General features: G+C 42.7%; 1 protein-coding gene across 2 annotated transcripts in view; it reads right to left on the bottom strand.

Moving 5' to 3' along the window:
* LOC126263201 (glucosidase 2 subunit beta) overlaps positions 1 to 26,744 on the bottom strand; it is a 196,740-nt gene that overhangs the window by 15,514 nt on the left and 154,482 nt on the right. For both annotated transcript variants that reach the window (XM_049960264.1, XM_049960263.1), the window contains 2 exons: positions 7,076 to 7,266; positions 1,856 to 1,999 (listed from right to left, as the gene is read on the bottom strand). In XM_049960264.1, the coding sequence (XP_049816221.1) occupies positions 1,856 to 1,999; positions 7,076 to 7,266 (335 nt within the window). The remainder of the gene's footprint in view (positions 1 to 1,855; positions 2,000 to 7,075; positions 7,267 to 26,744) is intronic.

The following is a 26,744-nucleotide window of genomic DNA, read 5'->3' on the forward strand; positions in this document are numbered from 1 at the left end:
AATATTCTAGAACCATTCGCATGAGTTATTTGTAAGCAAGCTCCTTTGTAGACTGATTGCACTTCCTCAGTATTCTGTCAATAAACCAAAGTCCAACACCAGCTTTATCCATGAGTGAGCCTATGTGATCATTCCATTTCACATCCCTACAAAGTGTTACACATCTGTGCGAGTTGGCCGATTCCAATTTAACACTAGAAGCAAGTTGCCAGTCTCTGCAACACTTTCAAATTTTATCAAGATCTGACTGACTGTGCACCTCTGCCACAATTTATACATTTGGCTGCATTTTTGCAGGATGTGAGTGTGACTGAAATGTTGACACTGGTAGCAACACATTGGTTTTGGTACCTAGGGTGTTATGTTGATGACCTCATAACTTGCCTTCATATTTGATGGGAGCTCCACTCAATTGAATGTAAGGAATAGGGTGTGGATAGCCTCTTATTCACTGTCTTTTCAGTTCATAACTCAATGGACTCCTCCCATGCTTGACACTACTAAGTAGTAAGGTGCAGAACAAAACATTTTTGAGATGAATGTTCACAATTTGTTTTTATGGAATGGGCATACAAAGATAAACAACCGACTCACTCAAAGGTACTAGTAAGAAAGAGATCTTCATATTTTTATTTTTGAAACTGGAGCAACTAATTCAAACAGCATCTCAACCATCTTCACTGAATGAGGCATTCCTGTTCTCCCACTGATGTAAATCTCTTGGCTGTCTTGGGGATTAAAAAGGTATCTTTTGTGCTGAGTAGCAAGCTGACTAAACAGTCATGTAAAATAGAAAAGGAAGAGAGGAAAAATGGGGTCATCAGAAACAGAGCACAAGCTCGAATTAGCCAAGGGTGAGGAGGAAAATCAGTCATTTCCTTTTCACCATTCTGGCATTTCTCTGTAGACAAACCATAGAAAGCCTCAATCTGGATGGTCAGACAAGGATTTGAAATGCCTGCTTCTCAATTACAAGTGTAGCATCTGAAGCAAGGCTCCACCTCACTTGGTCACATGAAATATTTTGTGGCTTTAATAGTGTGATCCAACTACAGCCACTAGTGTATTATTAACAGCAGATACATTTAAAGGGCTTCTAAACCATGTTGCATATTTTTATTAAATTGTTAAAAATGCCTGTATGTTTCCATCAAACAAACTATCCAGATTAAGAAAGATTAAATTAAAATTCATCATGAAAATTTTCATGCAAAACCACATCACTTTGGAACATAACATACCAAAATAACAAATACCATCTATATATCTAAAAACAAAGATGATGTGACTTACCATACGAAAGCACTGGCAGGTCGATAGACACACAAACAAACACAATCATACACACAAAATTCTAGCTTTCACAACCAATGGTTGCTTCATCAGGAAAGAGGGAAGGGGAGGGAAAGACGAAAGGATGTGGGTTTTAAGGGAGAGGGTAAGGAGTCATTCCAATCCCGGGAGTGGAAAGACTTACCTTAGGGGGAATAAAGGACAGGTAAGTCTTTCCACTCCTGGGATTGGAATGATTCCTTACCCTCTCCCTTAAAACCCACATCCTTTCATCTTTCCCTCTCCTTCCCTCTTTCCTGATGAAGCAACCGTTGGTTGCGAAAGCTAGAATTTTGTGTGTATGATTGTGTTTGTTTGTGTGTCTATCGACCTGCCAGCGCTTTCGTATGGTAAGTCACATCATCTTTGTTTTTAGATATATTTTTCCTACGTGGAATGTTTTCCTCTATTATATTAATACCATCTATAGTTATTTTTGCAACATTAAAATAAAATGTAAGTAGGTATATCCAGAATTAATTTTTTTTTGACTATGCAATGTGTAAGGTATCTATGTGCATACCAGAGCAGATCGTTGAGGTCCATTCCAACATGACTGTCCTCTGTCATATAACATGCTTTTATATTTATTTTCTTCTGGACCTGACCACTGATTCCATTGTCCCAATCTTGTTTCAGAACCTCCAGATTTCGAACGTTGAGTAGCCTAAAAAAGGTAAATAGGAGCAAAAGTTAACAATAAATTGAACACTTCTATGAATATTGGAGTTACATATGGAGCTTTCTTCTTTGAGGAAAATTGTAAGTATCCACACACAACATTACAGATCCGGAGAATTCCCACCATTTATTGAGAATTTCCACCATTTATTGAGAATTCAAACCATTTATTAGAATTTGATACAAAATAATGAAGACACCTTAAGGAAAAGAAAATCTTTTGATAATAAATGAAATACAGCAACTAACTGACGAAAGGAGAAAATATAAAAATGCAGCAAATTAACAAAGCAAAAATACAATAAAAACATCTAAAAATGAGGTGTAAAATGGGAAGCAGGAATGGCTATAAGAGAAATGCACTGCTGTAGAGACATGTACAATTATGTGGAAGATAGCTGTCACTTACACAAAACCAGTTTTATGAATATCAAGTGCTCAGGTGACAAGCCAGTTGTAAGCAACAAATGGAAAGCTGAATGTTGGAAGGAATATACAGAAGGGCTCTACACAGGAAACAAAGCTGAAGACAATATATGGTAATGAAAGAGGAAGTAGATGAGGAAAAGGTAGGAAGAGATATGATGCTATGAGAAGAATCTGACACACCACTGAAAGGCCTCAGTAGAAACAAGGTGTACTGTGGCAGGACCAACAATGACAAAACTATTCCACCTAGTATGAAAGATCAGGTATTAATATTAATGACCCTTCAGTTTACTAAGTCATGGTTGCAAAATAACTAACTGGAATTAATTATACAGGAATGGAAAGACTGGTAAAATCTGACCTCAGGTAAGATAAATGCCCAAAAAAACATGTCAACAGAGAACCTACAATTCATTTTAGAAGATAGGCTGAAGAAAGGCAAACCTATGTTTATAGCATTTGTTGAATTGGAGACAGTTTGTGACAGTGTTGACTGGAATAAACTCTCTGGAATTCTTAAGGTAGTAGGAATGAAATACACCAAGTGAGAGGTTACAGAAACCATACTTCAATCAGGAAAGTCGAGGGACATGACAGGGAGGCAGTAGTTGAGAACAGTGTGAGACAGAGTTGTAGCCTATCTCCATGTTATTTAATGCTTACATTGAGTAAGCAGTAAAAGAGAATTTTGAAAAGGAAATTACAGATCTAGAAGAAGAAATAAAAACTGAGGTTTGCCAATGACATTCTAATTCTGTGGCATGTGACACAGGACTTGGAAGCTAGCTGAACGGGATGGATAGTGTCTTGAAAAGACGTTATAATAAATACGAAAATAAACTATGAATGTAAGGGAGTGTAATTTAATTAAATCAGGCAATGCTGAAGTAATCAGAGTAAGGAGACAGGTTTGAAGACCACAATGCTTTACTATGCCTAGTCCTGTTGGAGGTGCTATGGCCTTGTCTTCCTCCAACCTGTGACATGATGACTGTTATTATAACCATCTAATTTTGTTTATAATATCCTCTGTCAGATTCCTGATGGTGGACCAGTCTCGAGCACAAGTGAATAACAAACAACACTGATCAACATCTTTGATACAAAGAATGTGAATGTTGAAACTTCCTTGCAGATAAAATCTTTGTGCCAGATCTGGATTCAAACCCAGGACCTTTGCCTTTTGCAGGCAAGTGCTCTATCAAATGAGCTACCCAAGCACAACTCATAACCATCCTCACAGCTAAACTTCCACCATAACTCATTGCCTGTCTCTGGTGAATGTCCAGGTTTGAGTTCCAGTCTGCCAGGAAATTTCATATCACTGCACACACCACTGTAGAGTGAAAATTCATTCTGGAAATGTAAATGCTGTTCTTTGTTAAGTCACTGGTGGTGAATTTGAACATGAACTCATTTTTTGTCTTATAGGGCTTCTTTTTTTCTTTTTTGCAGCATGCTACCCTCCATCCATGGAAAACCTTGAAAATGCTGTGGCTTAACTAAAACACCCTGCAGATTTAATTATTGAAAAACAATCAAAATATACATGCACTTATCACATGAGCCTCAGTCAAAAATCTATTTCCAGATAATAAGGGTGGTTTTGTCAGCACTCCCAACAAGCATGCTCAAACTCACATACTTATGTTGCATTTGTTGCCATCTGCATCTCACATTTGAGAATTCTGGCAACTGTCAGAGTTCTACATATGAGAAGGTTTGTGTTAATCAAGAAGGAGAAGGGCCTCAAACCTGTGTAAATAATGCAATTTTTTTTGTTATATATGTGTAGAACTAACTCAAAAATTGCAAACATGGAAACTTATCGTCCTGTAAAGACATGCTAAAAACTTTATTTTGGGTGTAAACTTGGTGACTAGAAAAAAAAATTGGACCCCCCCCCCCCAACTACATATGTCACTCATCATGTATTTTATTCCTGACAAGCTAGTTCAAATAATCAACAATGGACTTATTTTTGTCTGACAAATCACCTTGAAAACTAGGAAAACTGTGCACTATCATAATTTGCCATCCATGATATGGTCTGCATGCCACAGTGAAGAACTGCTGACACCAGTGCCTTCTGAGAATGTGACAAGGAGTCAAGGTAGATACAGTGGCAAACATTGTGTGTTATGCAGATGATACAACATTGCGCAATACACACCCTGACACAACAGAACTGCATCAGGCAACACAGGAAAAACTAGAACTAGTAATGGATTGGTTTTCTACTAATGAACTCCTGTGTAATCCTGATAAAACACAAGAACTAATTCTGGGTTTAACTACAGCTGTTGAAAGCAAATCAATAAAATTATTAGGATTCCACATTGATTCAAAATTAAACTGGGAGGAACACATTAGCCATATCTGCAAGAGAATAGCAAGAGTGTGTTATCTCATCTGGAGGCTGACAGATGTAGTCACTGATGAGTATCTAAAGGTGGTATATTTTGGCCTCTTTCAGTCACACATTTCCTACGGCATATTGTTATGGAGACATTCTTGCTTTGTCAGTGAAATTCTGAAAATTCAAAAAAAGTAATCAGAATAATGAGCAAAGTTAAGCCCAAGGAACACTGCCGCCTCCTCTTTATCAAGCACATGATATTAACTGTTGTGAATCTGTACATTCTGTACATCTACACAGCACTGCTTTATGTCAAAAGCAACTTAAATGAGTTCGAGACCAGAGAGAACATACATCCCCACAACACCAGAGGCAAAATGGACTTCGACATACCAAGACACAGACTCACAAAGACTGCAAACTCACACAAAATAATGAGTTTAAAACTCTTCAATAAACTTCCAGCATCTGCTCGGTCACTGACCAGTAATATTTTCAAACGTAAGGTTTATGACTGGTTACTCAAACGCCCATTTTATGAGATAACAGAATATTTTGAAATAATCATTGGCATTAGTATATAAGAATATTCCTAAAAGAAAAGGAATTAAATTGTAAAAACTTTACAGTAAAGTTATTGTTAATTGTATATTTAATGTTCAGACCTATTCTGCTGTAAGTGGTCAATGGTGAATAAACTGAATACTGAATACAGGAGGCAGTGAAGAAGATATGTAAGCCAACCCATCATTTCAAGGACTCTGTGCATCAGATGAGCCACCCTTTTTGTCTTTTTGTCTCAAGGGGATCTCAACACATTTGTTCATTATTTGAATTGTCAAGGCAGCAGGCTCAGCTACCAGCTTTGCATCTGAGAGGACAGAATCTTATTTATCATGACCATGTCATTCAGTCTTTCCTGAATATTTCTCCAAGGAAGGTGAAATGTTTTCTTGTAATGATATTGAGTATATTATGGAAGCTTTTGGCCATGATCTGAGAGTAAATGAGTGGCATCTGGTTCACAGATTCCAACAAATTTCCTTCTGTTCAGACTGTTTGTGCAATTAATCTGAAAAACACATATGAGAACTTGAAACTGCTACTCACACTTGTCCCATATGGGAAATAGAAATGGTGTATATGTGGAAATTTCAATTCTTGTCAGCATGCAACTTAGGTATACACAGCACAACTGGTGTCTATCCAAGTGAGACAGCAGAAATGGGAAAAATCTCTGTTATGGAGAAAAAATGGCTTGCTTTAAACAAGCCACTGCCTGTACACAAGACAACGGAGAACACTCCTGATGTTGAAAAATTTATGAAACCGATGCACAAAACTTATGTAGACTCATGTTCTTAATGAGAGAATTTTCCACGGATCAGTGAAGTAATGATAGAAGAAGGAAATTTTGTACACGCACGAATTAGGGGTTAATGTCGGATTAATAATTCCTTGATTTGTTGAAAGAATGGCATGGCTGTCTTTCAGAAGCGCAAGAAGTTTTTAGGCAACCATAACACATAGAACTAATGTGATATTGTACAAAAACTACTGAAATCGTGCTGTCTTATGATATGCAACATGTCACATAAACTACATCACTTGATGATTAGTCTGAGTTTATCCTTGATAACCTTCAAGCATTAAGAGACAAACATGGAGAACAGTTCCACCAGGACATTTCTTTAACAGAAAATCATTATCAAGGCAAATGGAGTACGGCAGTGTTGTAAGATTACTGCTGGTCCTTACGAAGTGATGTTTCTGTGACAAAGTACTGCTGAAAATATGGGAAAAAGTAGTTACTCATTTCTTTGCTTTGTTTGTATACTGACAGATTTTGTTTGCTGTTTGAAATTGGAAGTCTTGTTGGAAGAGTTTGTCATTTTGCAATATAAATCTATTACATGAAACCTGGGGGCTGCAGAGAAAGTCTGAAATTAAATCTGGATTCATCGTCTAATCATCTCCTAGAAACAATGTTTATTAATGCTGTAATGAGGAAAAGATGTTTTTTGCTGACCAGTGTAATTGGTACAGAGCTTTGAGATGTTTTTTTTAAGCAAAAATATTGTTTATCAAGCATATGAAGCAGTGAAGTGCCTTACATCCACAATGTTCATATTCTACTGCTACTTTAGTGACACAGTAATAAAATCTTGCTATGTGATGAACGCTAAAAGTAATTTATAAATATGTTCCACACAATACTGATTCAGTACAAATAATATTAAAAAAGAATTATAAAATGTAAAATAATAAACTTACATGATCAAATGGACACAGTTTATAAACATATTCAGAATCCGTAAATTCAAAACATTCTCCATCCAATGGAGCGAACTCATCCTCTTCACCATAATCTTTCTCCATGGATTCTTGCAACTGCTTTATTTCACGCTGCACATCCCTTAGGTTACGATCGGCTTCTTCAAACTCTGACCGAGCCCTTGTAGCTTCTACGAACACACATGAAAAAACAACCAACCACCTTAACAACAGCAGTAACAGTTCCAATTATTAAATTACATCTACCTGAATAAGAGGGAGAAAATCTCATATGTTATGAAAAACTTACAGCACAACTGTTTGCAAATTTCTAAGAATGTGGACAAACAACACTTACTATACTGATAGCAGAAACAATGGTAACTCCAAGAGACATGTGCTTCATCCCTCAAGTGGATGCCAAATATTTCTCCAAATAACCAAACAATGGGAAATCCATTATGAAAAGGATAGTTGCTACTCACCATATAGCAAAGATGCTGAGTTGCAGTGAGACACAACAAAAAGACTGTCACACAATAAGCTTTCGGCCAACTAGGCCTTTGTCAAAAATGGACTACACACACACACACACACACACACACACACACACACGAGCGTGCGTGAATGCAACTCGCACACAGGACCACAGTCTCTGGCAGCTGATGCGAGACTACGAACAGCAATGCATGATGGGATAGGCAACCAGGTGGGTGTAAGGAAGAGGCTGGGATGGTGAGGGCTAGCAGGATAAGAGTGGAGGACGGTAAAGTGCTGCTGCAGGAGCATGCAGGGACGAGGTGGAGAGAGGGTGGGGCAGCTAGGTGCAGTCGGGGGGGTTAGACGGAGGGGGTAAGGGGGAGGAGATAACGGGCGGGGGCAGGTTCGTGGAACAGGAGAGAAGTAGAAAGACTGGAAGCATTGGTGGAATAGAGGGCTGTGTAGTGCTTGAAGGTGAACAGGGAAGGAGCTAGACAGGTATGGACAATGACTAACTTAGGTTGAGCCAGAAGGGTTATGGGAATATAGGATATATCGCAGGGAGAGTTGTAAAGGGCAACGACTAAGGAAGGTTGAGGCCAGGAGGGTTACAGGACGTAGGACATATTGCAGAACTCTACCTGCAACACATCCTATGGATATTTTGAAGGGAGAGTTCTGCAATATATCCTACGTTCCCATGAACCTCCTGGCCTCAACCTTCATTTGTCATTGTCCTCACCCATCTAGTTCCTTCCCTGTTCCCATTCCAGCACTACACAGCCCTCTGTTCCACCAACACTTCCAGTCTCTCTCCTTCTTCGCTATCCCCACCCCCCACTCCATCTAACATCCTGACTACACCTAGTTGCCCCACCCTCTCTCCACCTCGTCCCTGCATACTCCTGCAGCAGCACTTTACCGTCCCCCACTCTTATCCTGCTACCCCTCACCGCCCCAGCCTCTTCCTTACCCCCACCCAGTTGCCTATCCCATCATCCACTACTGTTTGTAGTCTGGCTTCAGCTGCCAGAGACTATGGTTTTGTGTGTGTGTGTGTGTGTGTGTGTGTGTGTGTGTGTAAAAAAGAAGAATGTGGCTCTGCCAGTAAATACACAACAGCTATCACACTATGTCCCCCTCACGTTGTTGGGATGGTTATTGTGACAACCACTTTGAAGGTGAACAATGACTACACATACATACCATCAGTTCCAGTAGACAATAATTTAAATTTTACAGTTTTGAACAAACTTTACCCAATAACTCTACAACTTGTTACATAAAGTCTTATTTATATTTCTTCAACCTCTCAGTCCACATTTAATTTGTGCGCTGTTGGTTGCTTATTGCACTGGTAGAATTACAGCATTGTCTGTTTACACGGACATGCTGAAAAATAATGTCTCCAAACTTAATGGCTCCAAAAAGAAATTATTAACATTTTACATCTTTATCCTTTACGTTTATTGCAGCCTTCTGCCACTAGAGGGCTCCAAATTGTAGTGTGTAACAAGGCAGTGTGTATGTAACTATGTTGGTGCATGAGAAGCAGTGAGGTGTAACTGAGTTTCAAATGCGAACAGTTTGTTCACACATGGAGCACCCTCTCCTTCAGCACAATTCCACACCACATACGGTGCTACAACAATTTGACAAATTGGGTTCACTGGCATTGATCATCCTCCATAAAGTTCTGACTTAGCACAATGCGATTTTCACCTGTTCCCAAAACTTACAGAATACTTTCAAGAACTTCACTTTGATAGTGATGATGTGGTGCAAGCAGGGTGAGGCTGTCGTTTTGTCTGAAAAGTCAAACATTCTATAGTTTGTCACCAGGGTGACTACAATGATAAATAAATATGGAGACATCAAGAATAAAGATGCAGAATGTCAAACAGTAGAACATCCTGGCTGGAATATCTACAATTATGAAAAGGATAGATCGCTACTCACTGTAAAGATGACACTGACACACTGAGTTGCAGACAGGCACAGAGGAAACACTGTTACACACTGTGCTTTTGGCCAAAGCCTTCTTCAGAAAAGAAAGAACAACAGTCACACAAGCAAGCATACCTCATGTACACATGACCACTGCCTCCAGCTGCTCTGGCTGGACTGCAACTGTTGTTTTGAATGAAAGAACCAGTCCTAAGGGGCAGTGAAAGGGGGAGGCATAGGGTACGGGTGAAGGGAGACAAGTGGAGTGTGGATTGAACAGAAGGCAGCAGGACAAGGCTGTCAGACGCGGTGTTGGGCGGCTCTGTGGTGAGCGGGGCACATGAAACAGAAAAGAAGAGGAGCAGAGAATGGAAAAAGATCAGTGGGTACATGGGCAGAGAACAGTGGGTACATGAACCAGGAGGAGATGATAAGATGAAAGGGGCAGAAAATGTTGGATGGAGGGTGTGGGGGCAGTGGGTTATCGTAGGTTGAGGCCAGGATATTTTCAGGAGTGGAGAATGTATTGTACGGACAATGCCCATATGCGCAGTTCAGAAAAGCTGGTGGAAAAGTGAAGGATCCAGTTGCTCCAGGTAGTGAAGCACACATTTAAGTCAAGCATGTTATGTTCAGCTGCATGTTGTGCCACAGGATGGTCCACTTTGCCCTTGGCCACAGTTTGAATGTGGCCATTCAACCTGGTGGACAAGTGGTTTGTAGGCATACTAATACAAAAAGCTGTGCAATTACTGCAGCAGAGCTGGTATATGTCATGACTGGTTATACACAGGGCCTGTTCTCTGATGTGGCAGCATAAGCCTGTGATAGTTCTGGAATAGGAAGTACTAGACGTGTGGATGGGCAGGTCTTGCACCTAGATCTTCCATAAGGATATGATCCCTCTTCCTAGGTGCTGAGATTGTGAGTGGCATAGGGATGGGCAAGGATGCTGTGGAGGTTGGATGGACGATCACTTTAAACCTTCTTCACGTGGGACGAGGCAGCTAATGTTGATGTGGATGGGGACATCCGACCTCATAAAAGGCTGGGCTGTTGGCACACAGGAAGTGCTGGTTAACATGATTGTGCTCTCCAGCAACTGTTGTCAGCTTTATTTGGCCTACATAGATTTCAAGATCGAGATTTATTTCTTAATTTCATCTGAATGAAAGAGGAGATATTTTTGAAGCTGCATACCATCAATGAAAAAGATTTTTACTGCCAAGATACAAACACGAGACAAGCGATAAACTCAGAGATGAGTACACGTATGTTACAAAAAATTTCATAATAGCAAAAACTTCCAGTGTGTAACATACATTTATCTTCAGACATAAACTGGCAGCCAAGTTAAGATTTTTAGGCACTGGGGAAACATTCCAGTCCTTGGCCTTTGCAACAAGAATTGCCAAAAATTAATTATTTATAATAAGTAACATTGATTATTGAGATGGAATGTAACATTCTCAGTGTAAACTCACTTAAGATGAACTCTTGGTTAAAGCAAAAAAATAAATAAATAGAAAATTTAAACTGGAGGAGGAGGAGGAGGAGGAGGAGGAGATTAGTGTTTAACGTCCCATCGACAACGAGGTCATTAGAGATGGAGCACAAGCTCGGATTAGGGAAGGATGGGGAAGGAAATCGGCTGTGCCCTTTCAAAGGAACCATCCCGGCATTTGCCTGAAGTGATCTAGGGAAATCACGGAAAATCTAAATCAGGATGGCCGGACGCGGGATTGAACCGTCGTCCTCCCGAATGCGAGTCCAGTGTGATTTAAACTGGCCCCAGCAGCAATACATTAGTTCTTATTAGAAGTTATATCTGTTAATACAAATTTCAGTTAAGGTAGATTATAAACTCTTTTTCAGTCCCTAGCATAATTGAATTTCATTGCAACACAAACTTCTGATGTTACACTATTTTAAAGTGTTATTATTTTCCAAAATGAATGCAAGAACTGTAACTACAAAGCTAACTACCCACTGTTGACTCATTTCTGGCGTATTGTAGGCCTGCAGCCATGATTATCACCTCAACAATCAGCACGTACAATACATTTAAGTAAATTCAATAATGTGTGCATTGACATTTACAAACACACTCGATGCCAGGTGTTCTTTTAGTCATAGCCACAGTACGGGAAACACGGCATGAGGAAACAGGCAACTCTAAATGTACAGGTAAAGCTTAATATTCTTGTTGAAGTGGCCCATGGTACAAAGAAAACAGCAATTACAGAGCAGTTTGGAATTCCAAATTAATTAAGAATTCTGCACCAGGTTCCAGAAACAAATCTAAAATGACTTTGTGACATTACTGCTAGAATGGTTCAATCATACTCATGCATTTAACATACCTTTAAGTGACCCTATGAAGCAAATGAGATTTCCAAAAATAAAGGCATTCAAGACTTCAGTTGGTCTGCTGGTTGGCTGTATTAGTTCCAAAAGAAACTTTCAATTTCATCTGTACACATTCCGGTGAAGCAAATGAATTTGATAAAGAAAGTGCAAACAGCTGGTTACATAAATCAAACCGAATGAGTGAAAAAGTATGCCTCGTACGATGTGTTCAATATGGATGAAACTGGACTTCTCTACAGACTTTTTCCAAATCACACCCTGAGGATAAAAGGTAATGGTGTCATTGTGGAGCATGAAGCAAACGTGTAACTGTTGATCTTGTATGTAATGCAGTCAGCAGTGAAGAGTTTCATACCTGAGTTATCAGTAAATCCGAGAAATTGCATTGTTTTATAAACATAAATATGGACACTTTACTTCACATCTACTCTCATCATTACAAAGCTTGGATTAACGGCACATTATTTCACAAGTGGCTTCTTCATTTCAACAGTTGAATGGTTATTCAAAAACAGACACATTCTTTATATATTGGACAGATGTACTGCCCACAACATAATGGATCTGAACATAACCAACAAAAAGGTTCAGTTTTTTCCACCAAACGTGACAAGGCATCATGGACCAAGGCATAATTTCTCTCATCGAGGGAGCTTATCACAAGCGATTGTATGAACTGCAATTCGTGTAGCTGAAAACAGTACTGCAACCCCAAATTGGAATCTGCTTGGTGCAACAAAAGCCATTGCAGCAGCCTAGAACTACATGTCACTACATCATATGCACAAGTGCATTAATAGAGGCTAGAGAAATAGCAATACTGAAGATGTACACGAGTTAGACGATGCCACTTCACCTGATGAATGGACAGTTCTGCAAAACACTGCAAATCCTGGGATTAGTTTAGAGGAATTCTCTAGTGCAGACAAAGGCATTGGCATATGTGCTTCTGTGGAATCTGATGTGCCAAAAGCTGTGACTAGGGTCATAAGAAGAAAGTGAGGTGGGAGAGAATACAGAAGCCATTCCATCTGCTATCAGGAGATGTTTACACACCCTTGGACAGTTTAGAATTATTTGCTTCAACATCAGATGTCACTGCTGGGTTTACAGAAGCTACTGTAACAACTAGTTGTGAAATTAAAAGATATTTTCATTCTCATGAACATCAGCGAACCATGTTTGAATTTTTTTCCAAGAAAATAGTGTAATCTGTGAGTACTTGTACTTTTACAGTCACTTTTTAGTGTTATAGGTGTACAGTAATGTATACATATTAAAATCTGTGTTCATTTACTATAAGCTCTTGATTTTTTGGTCCCTTTGGATTCATGTTAATTAGATTATACTGTAGTACTTGTATTAAATAAATAAGAATGACCCAGAATCTTACAGAAAACGAAATGTTAAAAAAACTTAAAGGGGACGGACGCGAACCTGCTACCTTCTTCGTCACGACACTATGAACTGTGATACAGCTTTGACACAGCAACCTAGCTTCCGTATAATGCATACACCGCCTAAAGACTGTATCTACATATGTCATTATTTGATATTAAATATGCAAACTGTATTTTGATCTAAATCAACGTTGTGTTGTAGCACTGAAATGGTATACTTCCATAGCACACAAGTTATAACACTAGAAACATCAACTATACCTATCAAGACTTTACCTACCGATACGTTGTTTCCTATATTTTATTGTAATAAACCATAGCTAAAATGATGTGTTTTAGAGAGATCTTCAATTTTCTGATGCTCTGAAACAGTTTAGAGTCATACCACATACTCTACGGGGGAGAAAACCCACCAAATATGTTGTTTAATGCCCATACAATATGGTGGCTGCTTCGTTCTCTGTGCAACGTACAATAATGTTGCATCTCATTGGTTACGTTCCTCTCCACGAGGCAAAAATCTGACATGCCGGGTTCTTTATTTGATGCTCCACAGTGCAGTGGAACATGGAATTCCAAGCTGTGATGTCACCAGCTCCTCATCTATGTGCTTTTTCACATACCGTGACAGGAGGGATGGGGAGGATCTTGGATAGGATGTCCCTTATTTCAGGGTATGATGATAGATAATCACAGCCCTGATGAATGATGTTCAGTTCTTCCAGTCCAGGGTGGTACTGGATGATGAAGGGGACATGCCGAAGAGGACATGCCTTTGCAGCTAGTTCTTTGGTGGTGGTGGGAGGATTGAAGGTGTGTGAGGTGAGGTACAGGAAATCTGCCTGTGGACTAGGTCGCGGGACAGTGCCTCTCTGTGAAGGCCTTTGTGAGAACCTGAGCATACTGAGCATGAGACTTCATGTCACTGCAGATATGCTGTCCCCGGGTGGTGAGGCTGTATGGGAGGGAGTTTGGGATGTGGAAGGGATGGCAGGTGCCAAAATGCAGGTACTGTTGGTGCTTGATGAGTTTAATGTGGACAGAGGTGTGGATGGTAGGTGGTCAACGTCCAGGAAGGAAGTACACTGGCTTGAGGAGGACCAGGTGAAGCAAATGGGAGAGAAGGTGTTGAGATTGTGAAGGAATGAAGATAGGGTGTGTTGGCCTTTGAGTCCAGGTCATGGTGATACAATCAATGAATCTGTAGGGATATTTCTCTACCTGACTTACAAGTTTCACTATGAAATAGTGAAACAAGGTACGGCAGGTGCAGCACAAAGTACAATGTCCACAATCAGTTAAGAAATACTTTTATTTGACAACTACACCATGATAAAAAAAACATGAAATAGTTTGAAAATTTACAGATGCTGAAGAAAGTTTTTCACCGATGAGGTAGCACTTGACAAAGGAATGGCAAGGTAGGAAGAGCGGACAATGAGCAAAGTCACAACCTTGTCCCTACATATCACCAGTATGACACAGATATTTTCGGAATTAGTTGTATCTGCCAGAAGACAAGATGCAAAACACATATTTACATGCTCCGCTACATAGCAGGCATAAGATGGCATGGTGTAGGTGTGTCATTGAACACCACAGTAAGAGTCTCAGTAAAAAATACATCACCACGTGGAATGACCATTGCAGCATGTGCACAGAGCAGAAGCTAATGTTAATGCTGTGTTGAGAAGGCGATGATAGGGTGTGAGGCAAAGTGGGTGGAAGCCTAGGAACTGAGCTATTGTCATGTACCAGTACTCTGTGACTGTAGTAAATCTGTTGCCTTAGCAAGCTAAGGACTTTTGGATTTGCTAATACAGATGGCCGAGGGGCGAGGGTGTGTTGGAAGCCTGGTGGCTCCTTTTGACAGCTGAAAGTGCAAGCACCGGGCATTGTGAGTGTGAACCACTGGTGCCTCTTGTGAGAACAGATTGTGCAGCTCCTGGGTGTGGTACTGGAAATGCTTTAAATAATGCTGTTGAGGAAGTGTATGGGACGAGATACCCGGCTGTTGAAAGTGGCTGAGGCGAAATAGCTGCATTGGACATAGGCTGCAGGAGAGCTAATGGGGCAGGGGCATGAGCATCCTGCACATTGGGGATGCTGCTGCCTGTGTTGTTGACAGATGGTGGATCAAGAGTAGTGTTGGCATAGAATGGTGGGTTTCCCATGGAGTCTTAAGCTGAAGTGAGACATGTCAGCATCTCAGAGGCTTCGTGGCGGGAGTGCTTGGCTCAGTGTCGGCAGTGGTGGCACTGTCAGAGGTGCTGGTACTGCCATGAATCTGTGGCGCTTTTATGAGGATGGTAATCTGGCTGGGTTGTATGGGATTGAGAAGAGTGTAGGTGGGCTTCAAACCATCGATCAAAATGCTGATACAGATAGGGTGGAAATATAAGGCAGATGTCTCCGAGTCCTGCTTCAGGACCACTATGGTGCTGGTGAGAGGTTGGTCACATGCAAGTTATGCAGTCCTGCAAGCTGGTGATGAACTCGGGGATCACGTCGTGAAATCGCCTGGCATGGTGAGTGGCTGACCATAAACAAGTTCAGCAACCAAAATACCAAGATCGCCCATGTAAGTGACGTGGAGGCCGAGACATACCAGCGACATGGCTGTGGTCCAACTGTTATGGTAGAGGAGGGTGGCCTTCAAGGTACAGTGGATCCATTACACCACACCACTGGCAGCTGCCTGGTAGCTTGATGTCAACTGCAGGTCAGTCCTGCAGAGATCTTTCGGCTCGCGAAGAGGGGCAGATGTAAACTAGTGCCATGATATGTAGTGACGTGGCACCAGCAGCCAAAATAGGAATCCACGTAGAGATGAAGGTGGTGGCTACTGTGATGGCAGTGATGTTGGGTATTAGGATTGCAACCAGTCCACTATGGTGAGGAGGTAGTGACACCCATCAGAGGAAAGTAGAGAGCAAACAATGTCCTCATGAATATTGGTGAAGTGTTGCCTGGCGACAGGTGTGCTGACAGAGGAGACAGGGGTCGGTTCAAGTCCTTCAGTCCCTCTGAATACCTGGCAACATGAAATGTTGAATCACCAGAGCAGCGGACATGTGCACAGGGTGCACTGAGCTAGTGGAAATGTTGCACCGGATACTGCTGTCTAAGCCAGGAGCCAAAGTGCTTTAAAGATGGAGTGTGGAATTGATGTACACGCAGACACGGGCGAGTTTCAGGTGATGCTGCTGGATGGTGCTAAATGCCTCATAGTCCAGGGACAAGGCAACAACACAGGTGTGGCTGAGGTAGTCGGCGACAGCATTGCCCATTCTTGCGATGTGATATATGGCAGTAGTAAATTGAGAAATGAATGACATCGGCCAGAAGCGATAAAGGGAGAACTACTCAATGTCTTTTGCAAGGTCACATTTTATAGGCTTGTGGTTGGCGAAGACCATGAAGTGACGGGCCTCTACCAACACTTGAACGTATTTGATAACCTGTAGATGATGAGGAGCCCTGTATCATGTGTGCTTCAGTGCCACTGAGTGGCATTAGCTGGAGAAGAAAGCGAGCACCTGCCAGGTGTTGCCAACATGCTGCTGCAGCACAGCACTGAAGGCCATTTGGCTGGGATCTACCACAATGGTAAACAGGGCACTGGGGTGTGGGTGGGTGAGAATGGTAGCACCCCCCAAGTTGCACTTGGCAGCAGAGACCCTGTCTTGTATTTACACCATCCACAGCACCGGTTTGTTGCCCTCTGTTTTGGTGCTACGAAGGGCAGCAGAGAGCATCTCCTGCATAGCAGCAGCAGTCCTCAGATGGCAGTGTAAGAAGTTTAACATGCTGAGCAAGTGGCGGCAGTCCCCGAAACTTTATGGGGACAGGAATTTGAGGATAGCTTGCACCTTGTCACGCAGGGCACATGAGTGGGCAGCAGAGATTGCTTGGCCCAAGAATATCACCTCACCGGCACTGAGAATGCACTCTGCTGAGTTGTTGTTGTTGGCGTTCTAGAGACACTCAAAAATACTGCAGAGGTTCTTGCGGTGTTTGTGGGCATCGTGGAAAGAACTAGCATGCCATCCAAGTAGATGAAACAGCACGGCAAGCCTTGCAAGATGCCGTCCCAGAAACACTGCCATCATTACGCAGAATTACAGAGGCCGAAGGTCATGAATGCGCTCTCGTAGAGCGCAAGTAGTGAGATGATGGCAGTCTTCTGGATATCCTTGGGTGTGACCAGAATCTAGGTGAAAGCTTTGGCATGGCTGATCATGCTAAAAATTGTAGATCCAGCCAGCACATTGCTGTAGCTGCGTAGGAGTGGCACTGGATACCAGTCAGGGATGGTACAGGTGTTTTAACTTCCGGTAATCGACGTATGGGCACCAGGAGCCATCTTTCTTCTTGGCATGTTGAAGGACAGATGCCTGCAGGCTCTGTGAAGGATGCAGCATGCCGGCAGCAAGCAGCCCTTCAAACTTGGCCTTGGCAATCTTGAGTTTGTGCGGTCATAGGGGTCATGGCTGGCAGAAGACAGATGGTTTATGGGTGGTGTCAATGTAGTGGACAGTTGAATGGCGGACCTTCTGAGGTGTGCTGGATGGATGTGTGAGAATAGAAAACTGCGCCAAGGCAGTGCATTGGCCAGAATATGCCATCTTCTTCACATAGAAGAAAACAGGGAAATGAGTGGTGCAACTCTTTGATCTCCCGACAGTGTTGTCAATGAGGCGCCAGCTGGCAATGTCAGGAGCAGGCAGTAGTAACTGATGAAGTCGGAAGACACAAATCGCAGAACTGGTGTCGATGAGGAATGGCATGGCAGAGCTAACATCATAGACGGACAGGCACTGGGAGAGCAAGCAACAGCCAGATGCACCTAATCCACTCGGCTGTTGGGATTTGTGTGCTAAGAACAGTGCTCCCTGCAGTTTGCAGCGTACAGGCCAAAGCGCACGTGGTACCAGAAGAGGCTGGCTGGGTCATGGGAGGGATTGGCGGGTGGCCAGAGCTGGGCCGTTGGTAGCTGTTGTTGGGCCAATGGCTAGGGCTGTGCAGATTGAGTGATCAGAACTGAGGTGGTCCACTGTTTCCTGCAGTGCTGCCATGTCAGCAATGAGTCAGATGAGGATGTGATACACTCCCTGGCTACTGTCTACTATGCGGTGGGCTGGTTGGGTGGGGAGTGGCCAGTGACGTCATTCGTGGCGCATTGAGTGGCAAGGGGGAGCTCATGGCAGGGTGGCTAGCAGAATGACGACCAGCTAACTGCGCCAGGTAGAGGTAGGGCTGGCGAGTGGCAGTTGCACAAAAGGAAGCCAGCATCTTGTTCACCCTATAAGTGAGGCCAGCGGTGCTGGTGGAGAGAGGTCAGTGTGCGACAGCACAGATTCCTGTATTGGGGCTGAGACATGAGCCAGTCAGATGTTGTATAAGAGATAGTCAGAAATTATACGTGGCTATGTCAAGCTTTGGAGATCATTCAGGAATCGTGAGGGTTGCCAGTCTCAACACTACTCAAAGGAAAGGAAGAGACTGACATGCTACATTTCTGACAATTTGAGTTGCGTCACAAAATGGCAGCGGAGAATCTTTTAACAGTCTGTGGCCAGGGGCCATCTGATGACATCGTGGACCTCCATTGCATATGTCAGCTCCAGCCGGCTGACCACAACAGCAAATCCGGCAGCATCCTGGTGATGCCGCAGCCAGCAAAGATGGTATCCACTGAAGAAAACCACATGTGTGGGTTCCGCAGCTGGTGAGCTGCTATATGGCCATGTGGAATAGTGGTGGCATGTGAGGGATTGTGCATCGGTTTGTTGACACTGGGAGGGACGGTTGCAGCGGTAGTAGAAGCAGGGGCCAGGGCGGGCATCGGTATGGAGTCTGGCGGTGGGCTGACAGTGGATGGGGGCACTGTGAGTTGTGCGTGTAGGATAATGTGCAGCATTCCAGCTCTGCAAGGAGCATGGTCAGCTGGCCAATGATGTGTTCTGTTGACACAGCAGCCATGTTCAGTGAGATGTCTGTTGAGCTGGCGTGGAAGCCATGGTCACTAGGTTGCACAAGAGATGATGAAACATACACATGAAAAACAGCACTCTATTGTTAGTAGCACGGAAACAAAAGTTGCTGATCGGTTGTGCATGTGTGCAGGAGTCTAAACAATTGCTAACGGGCTGAGGTGGTCAACAACATGACGTAACAGAAAATTAGGTCAACTGAGGTTATTGTCGGGTCACCAGTGTAGCAACGTTTCTCTACTTAACTTACGAGTTTAATTATGAAAGAGAGAAACAGAGCATGGTAGGCACTGCACAAAGAAAAATCTTCAACTAACCTACTACAAAAAAACAGGAAATAGTCTCAAAATTTACAGAAGCTGAAGAAAGTTACTTGCCAATGTGGGTGGTACTAGACACAAGTGCAGCATGACAGAAATAGCATACACTGGGTAAAGTCATAATTTTGTCCCCTAATATCACTATCACCAATATTTTTTGACACAGGGTGCAAAAATAATCATCTCCGAAGGAAGATGTATTAAAAACCTGTTTATATGGCTCGCTGCATAGCAGGTGTACAGTCGGTGTAGCATGGTTATGTCTTTACTACACGCACTGCCACCTGGCATCACCATTATGTTGCAGAACAGAAGCTGATGTTGATGCTGCGATGAGAAGAAAAGACTCAAAGTGAGGCTAGGTCACTGGAAACTTCGCTAGGCACTGAGCTATTGTTTTGTACTGGTGGCCAGGAAGCACAGTATGCAGACATCCAATCACACAGCAGGATCAGCAGCTTGGGACAAATGTAAAAGTGGAAAAGAAGAAACTGGCTGCCTTAGCAGATGGCCATAATAAGCAAGGGAAGTAAGGAAGTGTTAAGAGATAGATGTCTGGTGAAAGGCTGCCACAAACATGAATCAGATCAGGGGTTTGGGGTTTTGGTAAGCTACGAAGGTTTCCTTTAGAACGCCCATAAACAGATTGGCACAGGTGGATTCCATGTGGATGCCCATGGCTGTGCTGTGTATTTGTTTGTATATCTTCCTTTCAAAAGAGAAGTAGTTGTATGTTAGGATTAAGTTAGTAACATGTATGAGGAATGACATAGTGAGTATGGAGTCTAAAGGACATTGAGAGAGGTAGTGTTCAAAAGCAACAAGCCCATGAGCATTAGGACGTTGGTGTCTAGGGAAGTGGCAACAAATTGTGATGAGTAGGGATCCACGATGTAAAGGGGTGTGGATGGTGGTGAGTCAGTGTATGAAGTGGTTGGTATCTGATGTGGGAGGCTTGATTTGGGTTGCTGATTGGAGAGGTTGGTCAATGAGGGCTGAAATTCTTTCAGTGGTAATACAATAACTAGCTAGAATGGGGTGTCCAGGATTGCTGTGTTTGTGAATTTTGGAGAGCATGTAGAAGGTGAGTGTGCAGGTTGTCATAGGGCTGAGGAGGGAAATGGATTCAGGGGAGAGGTTCAGGGTAAGGCTTAAGGCTTCAGCTGAGATTGAAGGTTATGGTCGACTTCTGGGATAGGATCACTCTGGCAGAGATTAAAGGTGAAGGAGTCAAACAATTGGCAGAGACCTTCCCCCAGATAGTCACTGCAGTTCATAATGACAGCAGTAGAACCTTTGTCCATAAGTAGGATGATTAGATGATGATCTGTTTTGAAGCTATGTGTGTATGTCTTTTCTTGTGCTGAAAGAGTGGTGTCCTCAGGAAGGGACTTGGGAAAGGACGGTGTGGCCAAGTTCGACGTAAGAAATTCCTTAAAGGTGACCAGGCAGGAGGCACCTGCCAGTTGTCTGTCATCTCCTGGATTCTGCCAGAGTCATCCAGTCCCAGAAGACCAACATAACCTTCAATCCCTGATTAAAGCATTAGGCCCTTCACAGAATCTCTCTCCTGAATCCATTTCCTCCTCACCCCTGTGACACCGTGCACACCCACCTTCTACATGCTCCTCAAAATCCACAAACCCAACAATCCTCGATGCCCCAATGAAGCTAGTTCATATGCCCTTACTCAAACAATTTCAGCTCTCACTGACCAACATGTCCAACCAATTGCCCAAATAAACTCGTGTCAAAGATACCAACCATTTCCTTCACAGACTCCCTTTACCTAGCATTCTTCATGCCCATGGTCTTGCTGCTATTGAAGATTACCTCTCCCAATCTCCTTCAGACTCGAAAACCACTACCTCATTCCTCACACACCTTCCTAACAATCTTAACACACAACTACATCTCCTTTGAAGGGGAGGTATACAAACAAATCTATGGCACCCATATGGGACCCACCTATGCCATCCTATTTGTGGGCCATCTACAAGAACCATTCATAGCCTATCAAAACCCCAAACACCTGGTCTAGTTCAGCTTCACTGATGATATCTTCACAATATGGACTCAGGGCCATGACATCCTATCCTCATTTCTTCACAACCTCGACACCTTTTCTCCCATCAGTTTTGCATGATCCTCCTCAATCCAGCTTTGCTACCTTCCAGTCCACATTAAACCCACCAACCACAAAGAGTACCTGCATTTCAACAGCTGCTATACCTTCCACACCAAAAAATCTCTCCCATTGAGCCCGGCCACCCAGTGACCTCTGATAAGAACTGTCTTGTCCAGTATGATGGTGTCACAGTATCTCCACTCTCCCCTCCTCCCTCCCCAAATCCTCCCACCACCTCGTTACCAGCTGCAAAGGAGCACCCACTATGTCCCCCAATACCACCCTGGACTGCAGAATTGGATCACATCCTTCATCTGGGCTTTGATAATCTATCATCATGACCTGAAATGAGGGACATTGTACTCAATTTTGATGAGGACTGTGTGTTTAAAGGGACTAAACTACTGGGTCATCAGTCCCTCCATTTCATGAGAAATACGTAAAAATGCAGAAATCAAAGAAAGTGGGAACTTGGCTGCTCACCTATATAAACAAGTCAAAGAGTTTAAAAAGGGCATAACAGTAACTGTAACAGGATAGGTAAAAGGAAATAGAGATAATCCAGGCAGCATCTGGCACAAAAGGGTCTAAAGGCACAAAAAGGTGAGAAGGAGAGAAAGTAACCCGCTATCACATGGGGGATACTCGCAGCAGGGGGATTGTGGATTATCCCCCCCCCCCACCCCCCCACCCACAACCACCCCTAACACTGAAAGTGTGGGAGTGTTATATTTTAGTGTGAAATCCGCCCTCCCTCAGGAAATGCAACACTTTGGTAGTGGCTGTCACATCATATGCAAGCATCTGAGGTACTGAGGTAGACATGTTGAGAGCGTGCTGCAGATCAGCCAGCAAGAACATGCACTGTCATCAGTAGACTACCTCAACTGCAGAGAGGAGGATCCTCCTGACGCAGAAGGAACTTGTGGGTGAGTCTTGTATGGCCAATGCATAGTCGGCACAACACATTGGAACCTTTGTGACAAGCATGGAAAGATGGATGCCACTCCTTAGTGGATCCCTTAATTGCTCTTAACTTGTGTCGAGTTGTTCTAAGTCTGTGCCTGGTATTCTGATGTCTTTAAGTTGATCTCCTGTAGTTGCATCTTTTGCTAGATGATCGGCAATTTAATTTCCTGGAAGGCCTATGTGGCTTGATGTCCAGAGCAGCAGAGGTCAACCAATAGGTCCTGTATTAAGCAGCCAAAAGATTTTTGGAACAACACAAGGATATGACTTTTAAGCAACTCACTGAATTGCTACAGATCAAAAAGTTCATCATGGCCAGCCAGAGATTTGGCATACAGCAAAGCCTGGAGTACAGCAACCAACTCTGCAATGTATACACTGCAGGCACTGTGTATTCAAAAGCTTAACCAACCCTATCATTTACTTCTGATCCATCCGTGAAGATGCATACCAGATTAGAATAATCAAGGAGGATCGAATGAAACAGTTTTAAGAGAAGGGTAAGATCAGCATTGTTCTTGGGGTCAGAAAAGAGGTCCATCCATATCACAGGACAGAGTACAGACCACAGGAGGTGTTGAGAGGGAGCCCTAGGAACACAGACTAAGGGATGCTGTTGGAGGTCCTTCAGTAGAGTATTGAGTTGGATCCCAGCTGGTCTACCCAATTTTGGACAGCGCACAAACAATCTGAACTGTTGGTTGTAGAACAGAGTTGAGTGACATGGCTGAGTAGGTATCTGACACACAGTGAGTGTGTAATTAGCCACAAGCTGCTGTCATCCAACCTGCAGCAGTGAGTCACTGGCTTTCGTCAGGAGGCTGTCAACAGTGCTCGTACGGCAGGCCGCTGTTGCCAACCACATGCCAGTTTGGTGAACAGGGTCCAGCAAGCTCAGTACAGATGGTGCTGCCAACCACAGACAATGCGTCCATAGTCTAAGCGGGATAAAAACAGCGCTTTGTAAAATCTCAGAAAAACTATGTGGTCCCCTAGCTTGATGTCAAATAAGATACCTAAGAATTTTAAAGTTTTAATTACTTCAAGTAACTGGCCAACAAAAATTTCTGGGTGTGGGTGCACAGCCTCGAGTCTACAAAAATGCATATCTTGTGATTTTGCAGGAGAAAATTGAGAGCCACGATTCAGGGTCCAGTCATTGACTCTCCAGACAGCCTCCTGATGTTGGCACTCAGCAGTGCGCAGAGACGTAGGGGCATAGCACAGGCAAAGATCATCCACATAGAGTGACAGAAAGACTGTGGGGCCCACTGCATTTACAATACCATTGATTGGGACAGCAAACAGCATTATGCTTGGAGAAGATCCCTGAGGGACTCCAGTTTCCTGTATATATTGGTTGCCGAGAGTCGAACCTATCTGCACCTGAAAAAGCCAGAGACATAGGAAATTCCGCATAAAAATGGGCAAACTGTCCCAGAAACCCCACTAATGCAATCTAGAGAGGACGTGATGTCACCAGGTCGTATTGTATGCCTTCTGTAGGTCAAAGAACACAGCAATGAGATGTTGGCAATGCACAAAAGCATTGTGCACTGCAGATTCCAGACAAACCAGATGATCTGTGGTGGACTGGAAATCCCGAAAGCCACTTTGGAATTGTGATATATGCCCTCCAGCTTCAAGGCACCAACAAAGACTGCGGTTGACCAGGGAGATTGGCTGGTAGGTAGTTAAAATATGTGATCCTTTCCCAGTTTCATTAACAGCAATGACAGTACCTTCCCACCATTGAGAGGGGAATTCTCCTTCCCACAAAATCCGATTAAAGAGTCTGAGGATATACTTCATGTTGTCAGCATGAAGATGTGTGAGCCTTTGGTTTGGGATTTTCTCAGGTCTAGGGGCCATGTCTCAAACTCTGCAAAAACGCTGCAAAACTCCCATTTGCTAAAACGGACACTGTATGATACAGAGCTAAGTGCACGGAAGGATAGTGGGGTCACTCAATGAGGTGTTTCGGGGTCAGGAAATTACTGCAAATGGACACTTCAGTGAAGTGTGCCGCTAAACCGTTGACAAATACCATGAGATCAGTGCAGATGTTACCATTGCAAGGATGCAGGCATCAGCATAGGTGGAGGATAGCCGCAAATGCAGCGGAGTTTAGTCCATACTTGGGACGATGGGGTGTGGGATCGCAAGATTACACATATATTGCTCACAAACTGCTGCTTCCTTTTCTTTATTAAAAACCGCACTTTCACCTGGAGTCTCTTGACTGACATTAAATTACCTATAGAGGGATGGCACTTGCACTTTTGACGTGCCCTGCGGTGTTTCCTGATAGCTGTGGCTCTATTTTCAGAGCACCGTGGCACCAGCGGTCTTCAAGATTAGCCTGAGGAGTAGGGCATCATTGCTGCTGCTGCACGAATAATAATATCAATAGTATCCTTAACTACTTGGTTGATATCCATCACACGACTGGCTGCAAAAGTGGCTGTAGAGGACAAAGCCTGCCAGTCAGCTTTCTGAAGCAACAAACATGAAGCATTATCCATATGTCTATGAGGGAGGGAATGATAGGAAAATGGTCGCTGTAACAAAGGTCGCAATAGACCCGCCACTGAATCAGGGGTAAGACACTCGGGCTGCAAACTGTGAGATCAACAGCTGAGTATGTCCTGCAGGCTGCACTGAAATGTGTTGCAGCTCCAGTGCTGAGTAGGCAGACGTCCAATTCTGAAAGGAGGTGTTCTAGTACGTGGCCTTTGCGAGATGTAATGTCAACACCCTACAGAGGATTATGGGCATTTAAGTCCCCCAATAAGAGGAAGGGGTAGATAGCTGTTCCACTAACTCTAACAGTTTGTGATAATCCATCTTGGGGGTAGATAAACATTACAGACTGTCATTCTAACTGAAAGCTAGAAACTAACAGCCATGGCCTCTAGTGCAGTCCATCAACCCCCTGTTTTACATTCTTTTTTCGATACTCGAATGAAATACACTCTGAAGAGGCAATTCATTGAAAGTTTCGTAATTCCAATTGTATCTAATAAGTGATTTAGTGTAATACTATTATTATTATTTCTTTCCTTTCTCAGACCTTAGGTCTGGTTCGAAATGAAAGTGACGCGGACCTTGATCAAGCGTGACTTCCTTTTAACTGTACGGTATATGTTACATTGCGTTTAGGAACTTTCGGGTAATTGAAAATGTATCAATAATTACGAATTTCTGTAGTTGTATATATATGTTTGGATGTAGCTGTATTGCGTTGATGTACTGGTGGATATTGTGTGGTACGACTCCTGTAGTTGATAGTATAATTAGTATGTCAACTTTATCCTGATGCCACATGTCCTTGACTTCCTCAGCCAGTTGGATGTATTTTTCAATTTTTTCTCCTGTTTTCTTTTGTATATTTGTTGTATTGGGTATTGATATTTCGATTAGTTGTGTTAATTTCTTCTTTTTATTGGCGAGTATGATGTCAGGTTTGTTATGTGGTGTTGTTTTATCTGTTATAATGGTTCTGTTCCAGTATAATTTGTATTCATCGTTCTCCAGTACATTTTGTGGTGCATACTTGTATGTGGGAACATGTTGTTTTATAAGTTTATGTTGTAAGGCAAGCTGTTGATGTATTATTTTTGCTACATTGTCATGTCTTCTGGGGTATTCTGTATTTGCTAGTATTGTACATCCACTTGTGATGTGATCTACTGTTTCTATTTGTTGTTTGCAAAGTCTGCATTTATCTGTTGTGGTATTGGGATCTTTAATAATATGCTTGCTGTAATATCTGGTGTTTATTGTTTGATCCTGTATTGCAATCATGAATCCTTCCGTCTCACTGTATATATTGCCTTTTCTTTGCCATGTGTTGGAAGCGTCTTGATCGATGTGTGGCTGTGTTAGATGATACGGGTGCTTGCCATGTAGTGTTTTCTTTTTACAATTTACTTTCTTCGTATCTGTTGATGTTATGTGATCTAAAGGGTTGTAGAAGTGGTTATGAAATTGCAGTGGTGTAGCCGATGTATTTATATGAGTGATTGCTTTGTGTATTTTGCTAGTTTCTGCTCGTTC

The sequence above is a fragment of the Schistocerca nitens genome, chromosome 6 (genome assembly GCF_023898315.1).
Source record: "Schistocerca nitens isolate TAMUIC-IGC-003100 chromosome 6, iqSchNite1.1, whole genome shotgun sequence".
NCBI lineage: Eukaryota > Metazoa > Arthropoda > Insecta > Orthoptera > Acrididae > Schistocerca > Schistocerca nitens.